Source organism: Ammodytes marinus (assembly GCF_949987685.1).
Source record: "Ammodytes marinus genome assembly, chromosome: 8".
Classification (NCBI taxonomy): Eukaryota; Metazoa; Chordata; class Actinopteri; order Uranoscopiformes; family Ammodytidae; genus Ammodytes; species Ammodytes marinus.
The window spans coordinates 27047844-27060323 of NC_137212.1; the positions used below are offsets into that span (position 1 = coordinate 27047844).

The 12480-nt window shown below is 42.1% G+C and overlaps 1 protein-coding gene across 3 annotated transcripts in view; it reads left to right on the forward strand.

The window, feature by feature from the left end:
• ryk (receptor like tyrosine kinase) overlaps nt 1-12480 on the forward strand; it is a 48274-nt gene that overhangs the window by 32614 nt on the left and 3180 nt on the right. For all 3 annotated transcript variants that reach the window (XM_080033274.1, XM_080033276.1, XM_080033275.1), the window contains 6 exons: nt 4504-4590; nt 5479-5548; nt 6334-6466; nt 8197-8306; nt 8400-8559; nt 9748-9884. In XM_080033274.1, the coding sequence (XP_079889400.1) occupies nt 4504-4590; nt 5479-5548; nt 6334-6466; nt 8197-8306; nt 8400-8559; nt 9748-9884 (697 nt within the window). The remainder of the gene's footprint in view (nt 1-4503; nt 4591-5478; nt 5549-6333; nt 6467-8196; nt 8307-8399; nt 8560-9747; nt 9885-12480) is intronic.

Genomic DNA, 12480 nt, shown 5'->3' on the forward strand with positions numbered 1-12480 from the left:
GATGTTTAAAAACAGAGCTCTAAAACAGAATGCAGAATCCATGGTCTGAATGCATTTTTCAAAATCGTCCAGTACGCTCAAACAGGGGGTGCAGTTACCCTTTAACACATATAACTAATCAGCCATGGCAGCAACTGCAGGAGCAGAGTGGAGCTTTGATGGAGCTTAGACCTGATTCTTCTGTTAACAAAACAATACCAACATGCTACTCATGCATGATGCTGCCACCACCATGTTTCACGGTGGGGATGATGCTGTGGGGATGCTTTTCTTTAGCAGGGACACAGGGAAGCTGGTCGGAGTTGATTGGAAGATAGATGGGGCCAACTACAAGACGTAAACCTGTAGAGTCTGCAAAGGACTTGAAAATTGGGCGGAGGTTCACCTTCCAGCAGGACAACTACCCTAAACATACAGCCAGATCTACTATGGAATGGTTTAGATCAAAGTATATTCATATGTTAGAATGGCCCAGTCAAAGTCCAGAATACTTGGGAATTGCTGTTCACAGATGCTCTCCTTCCAATCTGACGCTGAAACTGAAGCTCGATCTATTTTGCAAAGAAGAATGGGCAAACATGTCAGTTTCTAGATATTCAAAGTTGATAGAGACCCCAAAAGACTTGCAGCTGTAATTGCAGCGATAGGTGGTTCTACAAAGTATTGATTCAGGGGGGCTGAATACTTTTGCACACCACACTTTTCATTTGAAATTTGAAAACCATGTATCATTTTCGTTCCACAATTATGCGCCACTTTGTGTTGGTCTATCACATAAAATCCCAATAAAATAAATGTACCTGTGTGGTTGTAAAATGACTAAATGTGGAAAAGCTCAAGGGGTATAAATACTTTTGCGAGCCACTGTATACTGTTTGTAAGAAGCCTCCAATAGCAACTATCAACAGCTGTGAATAGAATCTATCTTTCTTTAAAGTTGCTGCTTAATGTTAAGTCTGATGGGTGGAAATACCTTGTGTCAAATATTTGCAGAGTTCTTTATAAACTTTTGATTTCTGTTAAGTGTGTATGTTTTACTATGATGAACCTCTCCATTATGCTTATCTGTTGTGAATCTGGTTAACCCTAAAACAGGCAACGTGCACTGGGAGATACATACTCTTTAACATCATGTAGGGGGCTTGCTGGAAGGTTTTCACTAATCTAGTTAGCATTTATCAAAAGACTTGTCTGTTATTAGCATCTAGGTGACATGATTTGGTTCAAGTTATCTTTCATTGTTTAGTCAGCCTGATCAGAAATCAACATGGACGCCAGTGGTGAAGCGCCAGCTTCCCAGGGTGTAAGTAATCATATATTAGACATACTTATTTTTGTTAAAATAACAATCTAAATTCATAGATTGAATTAGGACATTTGTCTTAACATGCTGATGAAGAAAAAAAAAATCCATCTGTGTTTGTGGGTTTTTTAGCAGAATTTGAAATGTATGTATCCCCAGAGATACGTTGCCTGCTTAGGGGGTAGAAATGTGGTCAATGTTCATTATTCTGAATTTTATTTAAAACTTGAAAGCATGTTGATAATGACTGCAGAACCATATATTATCATGAACAGTTGTGCCCATTACAACATTATTACTGTATTTCACTTTTAAAATGATCTTTCTATATTTATGTATACTTAGGGCAGTGCTGCCTGGAAGGCCCTATCCCTAACCGTTGGGGGAGGGGAGTGCCTTCCAGGCACAAAACACAAACTTAACTGCCCAGGGATGGCCAAAGCCACTGGCAGGGAAAGTAAGCTGCTGTTAATTAAATATATAATTTCCAGCTGGTGGCTGCTGGTCGTTGTAGGCGCACAGTGTAGCATCATGCCTGCATCGGCTTCAGAGGAGCCTCTGATGCACCTGTGGCAGCTGTTTGAAAGGATCAGGGTGCAGTGACTAATAGTCAATCCTGCTTAGTTACAGTTTGGCCTGTCACCCATTGCTTTCCTTGGGCACTGCTTTCCACAAAGGGAGCCATTAAACTGGTACACAAGTAGGACACCGTGCCAGGTTCATGCACACGGCACCATAAAGTCCCTACATTCCTGTTGGACGGCCTCCATTTCACTGCCTTCGTGGACCACAAGCCGTATACTAAGCTGGTGGGTGTTACATTTGTCTGGCCCCGCCTCAGGAGTGATGTAAAGACCTGGGCTAGCTTCAGTTTGGCCTGTCAGCGTGTTCAAGGTACACATGATACCAAAGCCCCCTTGGCGCCGATTCTGGTCCCCGAGAGGCATTTCGACCAGGTCAAAAGGACCTGGTGGGCCCCCTGCCTTCCTCCCGTAGGTTCACTGACCTCCTCACCTTGGTGGGCAGCACCACCAGGTAGCCGGAAGCCATTCCTCTGCATTCGCTGAGGTGGACTGAGCGTTCCTCAGGTCATAGGTAGCCCGTTTTGGTATGCCGGCTGACCTCACCTTGTACAGAGGCCCACAGTTCACATCCGAGCTGCATGGCTAAAGGGTCGCAACTGGGTTGACTGCCTCCTGTGGTTGTTGGCTTGTTTGGCTCTCTGCCCCTAAGGAGGACCTGCAGTTTTCATCTGCTGAATTGGTTTACAGACAGCCACTGGTGGTCCCATGAAAGTTCCTTCAGGACGCTGCGGTTCTGTGGATGGGCGCGTCACATTGGACTTTTGCCCTGGGAAACTCCAGCCCCTTCACTCAGATCCCCCTGAAGACTCCCCTATGATGGGCCCTTCTGTGTCCTGGAGGCGGGGACCAAGAACTTTGTGGTGGACATGGGGGATAAGCTACAGCGGGTCACTATGGACCGTCTCAAGCCTGCCCATCTGGATGTGGCTGATCCAATTTGATGAAACTAGATTGGTAAAACTGAATAAAATGTACTTAAAAAGTAGTATTTGTAATTTAAATGGACAAGATAAACAACAATTTATCATTTCTGTTCATCAAATTAAAAATTTATATTTTTACCATTTCGGCTTTTTTTATACCTTAATAGGGCAACGTATCCTGGGAGATACAACTCGTAAAACCCAAAATATACAAAGTATAAAAAAATTTGATGTGGAAATATTTTTCTTTGGTCTTGAAGAGATGAATGATAACATGAAAATATTTTTAGAAACTCGTTTTCCACTGTTGCCTGTTTAAGGGTTAAAAGAAGAGACGTGACCTGTTTTCCCCCCTGAAATGTATCAGCATGCCTTATCAGATCAGTGTCAGGTTAATTCATGCCATCGCTGAGGAGGCTTATTACATATTGACAGAAGAGCCTTCGACTTTGAAATTCCTAAATCTGTCTTTGGCCTCGTGTCAAAGATAAACACAACTATTTGGGCTTCAGCTTGGCTTGATCAGTCTTTCTCTAGTGGCTGGATGCTTGTGCAGGCGATTCAGCATCGTCATGGAGTAATGGAACTGAACAAGGCTGTACTTCACTTTCTGGATATTTGCCCACACTGGGGTTTAGTGTGGCAGTGTGAGTGATGTAATGGTTACCCAAGGGTGTCTGCAGCACAATAGAAGAGAAAAGTGTGGCTGTTCCTTTTTTAAATGCCACTTAAAGGCCTTCTGGTCATTGTTTCTGCCTAGATATTGAATCGGAACATAGGCAGTGTTCTCTGTTACAATTTTTTTGTAGCCTACTTTAAAAATTTCCCTTTTAATACAAAACCTGTTACTGAACCTGAATCTCATAGCAATATTCACTCACATCCTCTGGGGACCTGTTTCAATCAAGCCCTATCTTGATTTGAATGCTATATAATCAGGATGCTCCAGAGTCATCTGCAAGTAAACACACTGGTAATTATCTGTACTTGTGTATCTATCCGACTTCCTCACTTGATTTGATGTGTGTCGATATGTTGCTAGTGCAGTCAAGTATCCACATACTGTACATCATTAAGTCCTACACACAGGATGACAGCAACTGCAAAATAAAGATTTAAACCATTAGAGATACCGACCTAAGAAAGAACAAATATAAGACTTTCAAGGCCATGTCTCATACAGGGTTGAACTGTGAGAAGTGAGTTAGGATCTGTCTTCAGGAGCCAGCAGGCCCAGACAGGCTTGAAGGAGAAGGTTAGGGCGAGCGAGAGAGACATTTACACACTAACCCTGTTGTTATGCTCCGTCTCCTCTCCTGTTGAAACACAAGGCATAGTTTGCCTCTGGGCTCGTTTTGTCTTCTTAGTTTATGTTGATGGTTTATCTTCTTAAATTGCACTTTACCTCAGTAAGGCCTGGAGCTGCAGCGTGACAGTTTAGACAAAGGAGATGATTAACACACACTCTTTTGCTTTTCAATGTCGGACGTATTTCTGACTTGTTCTGAGTGATGAAAGGTCCCTTGAGCTCCAGTGAATCTCTTGCATGAAGCATTTTAAGCAGAAGCCTGTCCCCCTCTGTTCGCCTGGCAGCCTGTGAGACAGGCGACATTTGGATCAGTCAATGTGACTCCTCTGGCTGACTCTCCAGCTCTATATCTCACATAAGAACCTGTGGTTTTGTCATTGACAGGCACATTTGGCCGCATCTTCCACGGCGTGCTGCTGGATGAAAAGGACCCCACTAAGGAAAAGCAAGTCTTTGTCAAGACGGTGAAAGGTAGGCACTCTATATTTGCATTAATGCACAGTTGTCAAAATGTTTTACTTATTGTCAAGTCCAGGGTGTGGTCCATCCCTCTTTTTTGTGTGGGGTTTTCTAAGAATCTTATTGGTTTGGAAGCAAACACACGTCATTAGACCAAAACATGATCGTAATTCCAAAGAATTGAGACGAATGACTAATCTCATGTGATTGACGCATAGTTAACAGTTCAGTGTGCAGTTTAATTATTTCTTCTGTATTTCCAGAGATGGTGGCGTGCCACTTAGATCGTTAACCAAACAGTGTCTACTAGAAGTAGAAGTTAATTTTCTAATGGCCTCATCCGATTGGCTTCTGTCCCATAACACAGGCACACAGATTCAACATTTAATGAAATATTTCTTACTCATCCTACAAGGTTTGCATGACTCCTTCATGTGGGACTGTCAGGTTCTTTGTTAGCGGCATGTGTCAGCTTTCTCTGCCAGTTGCCTTTTGACCTCTCCATTCTCCCGTGTTTATTCAGGGAGGGGTGGATACAATGTCCTCATGCCAGTGCTGGCATTGTTAAAGTCTTTACTTCCTCCTCATGTGCCTTTGGGAAGGGAACAATACTGCTTTCCATAAGTAGCAGACGATGGCAAAGCTGCATACACTGATTAAAAATTGGATCTGAGTGAGCTTGGCACAAGTCCGTTTCCCTCTGAAGTTTCCCTCTACAAATGGCTGTTGGCAGAGAAATCTGTGTAGGGAAATGAATAAAAATCAATCACCGCAAGTGTTCTGAGAGTGCAGAAATTGCATCTGTAACTTTGCAACTTTTTTTTTATTGCACAGGTCCTTCTACTTCTGCCAGATTGCTCTATTTTTGAATCCCACTTTGTTTCTTATAAAATTGTTCAGATCATGCGTCTGAGGTGCAGGTGACCATGATGGTGACTGAAAGCTGCAAGCTTCGTGGACTTCATCATAGGTGAGTGGGAGTAGGCACAAGTCACATTCTTAAATATACTATTTATTTTTTGCATTTTATAAAACCAAATACAAAACCTTTCAACAATAGTAAAATTAATAAAAACGAATGTATGTATATATTTATTGTTTTTAAAGCCAGATTACCCCATAACCCAACATGGTATGCATCTTAAACCACTAGGCCATACTCACATAGCCAAATATTTAACAGTGTGTTAACCTGTACCATGGAAATAGACACATGTTGCAGTAAATAATCTGGTTTAGCCCTAACCCAACACTGTATTCCATCAGAGCAGCTCCTGTGGTCGTCTTTTGAATGACTGCGTTTGACCACTGACGAAAGAACACCACAGTTTGACACATAGCGTGCATAACTGTAACATAGACTGTGACGGGAACAGAACATGTTTTCTACTCAAGCTTGTTCTGGTGTGCCTTATTATTATTTACTGTTTACAGTTTTGGAGACAGTCATTTAGTAGAGAATGTAGTACATTCTAAAAAATACCTAACTAATGCTATGCTACTCTTATTTGAAGTACAGTACTTCAAATTAGAGTAGCATAGCATTAGCAAGGCAATTTTTGACACGTCATGTTGGCCCACTCCAACCTCTTTCTTCTGTTTGAGGCCAGCAAGTGATTTGCAAATTGCCGCTGACATATACTTATATCTTCAAGAACCCCACACATGTACATTAGCATAAGGTACAATACTTTATATGTAACTATACTATGTATAGATGTTGTGTTACAAGTGGTTCTTTTGCCCCACCCTCAGAAACCTGTTGCCCATAAGTCATGTGTGTACGGAGGAGGGAGAGAAGCCCATGGTGCTGTTGCCTTTCATGGCTTGGGGGAATCTCAAGCTGTTTCTGCGGCAATGCAAGCTAGCTGAGGCTAACAACCCACAGGTGAGGAATCAACTGGGCGTACTTTTGGCGGAGCTTAAAACACGAGTCATCTATTGAACCATTCAAATGAAATCCTCAATGCAAGCCATGTATGAGTTGGATTGAGATTGAGACATTTATTAAACTATTAAAATACATTTCCCACATTGGAAAATAGGTCAGATGCGTGGTCTGCCCCGGAATCAAGCCTGAAATAAGTTTTTCACAGCGACTAACGCCTAGCAGTAACTACTGTTTACACTGTTATGAGAAGGACTGTTGATATAGTCATGGAGCTTGCGCTCAGGGCAGAGATTCTTTATTCGCTATGTAAAGACAATCAGGCTTTTGTACAGGTTAACCCCAGGGAGTCTTTGATGTGCTTGGCAAAGCTACAGCACAGATCCAACCAATCAATCAGCCCTGAAATACAGATGTAGCAAACACTTTGCAATCACAAGACGGAGCATGCCAACCATTTGCATTGATCAAAATGCTTTGTGAAGTTTTGAGTAACACATCAGCACCTTCCTTCTCAGCAATCCCATTATGTAGTGTTGGCAGTTGTAGGAGACATAGTCATTAAACTCTGCGGTTGCAATAAACATCAAGCTATAAATCAGAAATGTATCGGAGCAGAGGAGATAAAGCTCTGGGAAAGCACTGAGCGAGTACAATACTACACTGTTGCATTCTTTTTGAAAGTGAACATCTGGATTGGAAGGTGGAATGCTGAGGGAATAAAAAGGCTTTATTGTTGTTGTTTTTTCACTGTTACATGCAGAGTAACTTCAACAGGGAGCCGGACTGAGCTGATATCAGCTAAACACATCTGAGTTTTGTTTATGTTGTTGACTGTAAAATGTTCTTATCTCTGTGTACTGATTGCCAAGACTTTTCCCTGGGTTGTGGGAATAATTCTATTAGGATGTATCACACACTGTCCACCGTCAGATAAGATTAAACACTCCAAACATTTTTGCTGTGTTGGTTTGAGCCTGGGACTGTGCAGCCACCTCCATTAGATATATGCATATACGCATTAATATATAGTTATTTTACAGTATTGTCTTTTGTGTTACACAGGATATTTTCAATGTATTGTCAGTCGGGGGTCTTTTTCTGTTTGCAGTGCTAAGGTTTTTCTCAGACACAACTGGTGACGGTGAAGCCATTGTCTACAAGCCAGTAGCTCCAAGAGCAAAACAAAAAATGTTCTTTGATTTTAGACTCGAGCTCAGTCCTTTGAGTGAGGAACTTCAGACAACGTTGTCTAGCTATGTTGATGTCATTTTACAATTCAAAGCAAATGTAATCTCTAGCTTTTGTATTGTGGACCAAAAAATAAGATGGTTCTGTAAGGCTTTACTTGAGCTAAATGCTATCTCAGCATGTTAACGCGCTAATAGGTGACAATGCCTTTATGCTGCAAGAATAACAGTACCAACTGTATCATCTTTTTGTTTATTTTGGTATTCATGCTAAAATATGCTATGTTGCGCTAAACACAAAATACCTGATAATTGCGATAGATGAAGTAAAGGGATCACTAAAGTTATAACAGCGGGTGACATGTATATATGAAGAAAAATCTATAGCTATCCATTACTGAATTTGAGATAATTAACTCAAAACCTTCTCAGCTCCTAAACTGCGCATTGTTTTTCTTTCTCTCTCTCTCTCTCTCTCTCTCTCTCTCTCTCTCTCTCTCTCTCTCTCTCTCTCTCTCTCCCCCCATCAATTCCTTTCAGGCGGTCTCTCAACAAGACTTGGTCTACATGGCCATCCAGATTGCATGTGGAATGAGCTACCTGTCTCGCAGGGAGGTCATACACAAAGACCTCGCTGCCAGGAACTGTGTGTAAGTTCTAATCGTTCAGGTGATTTGGTTTTGAGCAGAATTTCTGAAAAATGAAATCTGTTGACTTTCCTCTCTTGTCCGTCCCTCTGACAGCATTGATGACAACATGCAAGTGAAAATCACAGACAATGCCCTTGCACGAGATCTGTTTCCCATGGATTACCACTGTCTGGGGGATAATGAGAATCGACCCGTCCGCTGGATGGCCCTGGAAAGCTTGCTCAACAACGACTTCTCTAGTGCCAGTGACGTGGTAAGAACGGCACTATCAGATATTTGTTTTAGGCTTAACCAAGCAACGCTGTAATTAAGCTTCCCTGTCTCTCAAGGGTTTCCAAAAATATCCAGGGGACATGATGCAGGAAATAGCCCCAATTGTATCCCAGCCATTCTTAGCCACTTGGCCAAGGTGTCAGAGGAGGCTGTGCCTCTACCCTCTTTCCTGTCTCAGGATAGCAGGGTGGGCGCGGTGGAGACAGTCGGGAAGCTCAACAGCTCCTTAGAGACAGCAGCCAGACATGCCCCCACCCCTCCACATTCCTCTTATGGTCACACTGCTTCATGGCAATCACCCGCCTTCCCTGCACTTACGGTTAGCAGAGACCTGGCATTACCAGCCCGCTGAGCTTCAGGGGAAGTCCAGACAAGCACCTGGAGCTGTGAAACATCACAAGAGCATCACACATGCCACTGTAACTGTTACACACATAAACGCTCCATTAATTCACATGAGTGGTTACGCACGTAAGATAATGGAGCTACATACTGTACCACTATAGTAAGTTGGCATCAGCCTGGGCACTGATGTGGGAACAGGGTGGATTATCGTACAACAACTGTTTCCTCAGAATAGCCCTCCCATCACCATGCCGTGTCCTCAATCACTCCCTTCACTTCCTTTAAAGGCCCTGTGTCACCCCATTAAAGCTTATGACGTGCTGCTAATACAACAGAGACCTGCTCTTTGCAGGAATCATATGTTGGACTAGGTTCATAAGTCACTGTCAGGTCAGTATCTGCCCAGATGCCTCCCATAATTCCAAGAACTAAGTGCAGGGTCAACGCCTACTGTAAGCCCTATGCTTTGTAGGAGTGACCTTAGTTATGGGTTAATGATGAGGCTATGACTTGTTAACACGAATAGGGAAATGTGCTATTTCCTGAGGGTCAATGCTACATCACATACAGGATGGAGCTTGAACCCTCATTCTCTCTAGAAGACCACCCTTCTGAAACTTGCAGCAATTATTTATAAATATTGTGTAAATTTATCAACATCATTTCCTTGCATTGTTCCAGTAGAACATGTTGTTTGTGAATGCATGTGGGCACCTCTTGCTTTCCAGACGTGTTTATGTTTATTCTGTGTGGTGATTAGTAGCAGAGTCCGTGGGGAATGTGTTTTAAATGTCTGAGTGTTGATCTGGTGTTGTGTTCTCAGTGGGCCTTTGGAGTGACGCTGTGGGAGCTGATGACGCTGGGTCAGACCCCCTACGTCGACATCGACCCTTTTGAGATGTCGGCCTACCTGAAGGATGGGTACAGAATAGCACAGCCAATCAACTGTCCAGATGAACTGTAAGTTGACACACACACACTCACTACATTTTCTGAGTATTTTATTGGTGAGAAAACAAATATATTAATTTGACAAAACAAGCAGTATGAAGACATCTTCTTTTTGGAAAATAAACTATTTACAATAGAGACAATAATCAGCGGGCTAATCGGGAATGAAATCAGTTGTTAGTTTGTGAAATTGCTATTTTCAAATCCTTCTTTTGAAGTAACTTATTAACAAAATATTAAACATATTAAAAACAGGCACCACTAGCTCAGCTGATAGAGGGCATAAGGCCAAGTCCTTGTCGCAGCACGGGGTTCAAATCCAGACTTTGTTGCATGTCTTCCCCCACTCTTCCCTGTTTCCTCTCTATCTCTCTACTGTTTGATAAAGCATAACGATGCCAAAATATAATCAAGAAGCATCTAAAGACTAGTAAGATAATTAATAAAACTGCAAGTAATGTACCATTACAAAGAATATATTTAATCACATATTAAAATCTACTGTATAATAAGAAATTTACTAATCTAAAATTTCCACCAATGAAATAGTTAGAAAGCACTGATTTATAGAGTGGCCTGCCTCCACATATTGTAGGGTCAACATAATGTTGACCCTACATTACTACCTACTGATAGGTAGCTAATCCTCATCTGAAGTTACTACTCATGATGACCAAACTAATTGATAGGGCTATTGGCCTTAACGGGGTGAGTTTTGACTATTGACTTAATTGTAAGGCTACAGTCACTCTGTTGGACATGTTTGTACTGTTGCTTCTCCTTATCTCTGTTATCAATATCAACACATACACTGTGTTCCAAATGATTATGCAAATTGGAATCAAGTGTCATAAACATTTAATTTTTTGTATTTAATTTAAACTCATGGATGGTGTTGTGTCTCAGGGCGCTTTGGATCATTGAAATCAATCTCAGACACCTGTGATAATCGGTTTGCTAAGTAAGCCCAATCAAAGGAAATCTACTTAACAAGGACATTCCACATGATTAAGCATGCCACAGGTTTCAAGCAATATGGGAAAGAAAAAGGATCTCTCTGCTGCCTAAAAGCGTCAAATAGTGCAATACCTTGGACAAGGTATGAAAACATTAGATATTTCACAAAAACTGAAGTGTGATCATCGTACTGTGAAGAGATTTGTGGCTGATTCAGAGCACAGACAGGTTCGTTCGGATAAAGGTAATATGAGGAAGGTTTCTGCCAGACAAATTCATCGGAATAGGAGAGCAGCTGCTAAAATCCCATCACAAAGCAGCAGACAGGTATTTGAAGCTTCTGGTGCCTCTGGAGTCCCGCGAACCTCAAGGTGTAGGATCCAGAAGTTTGCAGTTGTGCATAAACCTATTATTCGGCCACCCCTAAACAATGATCACAAGCTGAAACGGTTGCAGTGGGCTCAGAAATACATGAAGACTCATCTTCAAACAGTCTTGTTTACTGATGAGTGCAGTGCAACCCTGGATGGTCCCGATAGATGGAGTAGTGGATGGTTGGTGAATGGCCACCATGTCCCAACAAGGCTGCAACGTCAGACAGGAGGTGGCGGAGTCATGTTTTGGGCCGGAATCATGGGGAGAGAGCTGGTTGGCACCTTCAGGGTCCCTGACGGTGTGAAAATGACCTCTGCAAAGTATGTTGAGTTTCTGACTGACCACTTTCTTCCGTGGTACAAAAAGAAGGACAGTGCCTTCCGTAGTAAAATCATCTTCATGCATGACAATGCAATGCACCATCTCATGCTGCAAAGAATACCTCTGTGTCATTGGCTGCTATGGGCATAAAAGGAGAGAACCTCATGGTGTGGCCCCAATCTTCCCCTGACCTCAACCCTATTGAGAACCTTTGGAGCATTCTCAGGCAAAAGATCTACGAGGTTGGGAGGCAGTTCACATCAAAACAGCAGCTATGGGAGGCAATTCTGACATCCTGCAAATATATTCAAGCAGAAACTCTCCAAGAACTCACAAGTTCAATGGATGCAAGAATTGTGAAGGTGATATCAAAGAAGGGGTCCTATGTTAACATGTAACTTGGCCTGTTAAGATGGTTTTGATTGAAATAGCTTTTGATTTCACTAAATATGACCTCCACATTCTTCAAATTCAACAAAACTCTGTTGTGCATAATAATTTGGAAAAGTGCATTTGGAGTTTTTTATTTTTGAAAAAAAAACTTTTATTATTGGGAGGATTGTTCAATAAAATTTGAAATATACTCTAACGGTTGATGACTTGAAAATTATACTGACTGTGATTTGCATCGACTATTTAGGAAAATCTGGGAAAATCTAATTTGCCTTATAATTTGGAATGCAGTGTAGTGTGAGTGTGAAGACCTCCACAGAGAAGCATGTGTGATTGTGTTGCCACAGCCAACCTTGTTATTGCAGACTTTTCACTGAATGAAAGTGTGCTGCTGGTGTTGTATTGTTTGTTAAATATTGATGCTGGAATCCAATGGGAATGTTGAGCAGCCACCACTGTGGTTGATGTGAAGCTTATCAACATCCTGCAACTGTCAAGTAGAATGAGCCTGTGCCCGCAGGCCGCACTTTCCCACCACAGCATTATTATTGACAGGCCA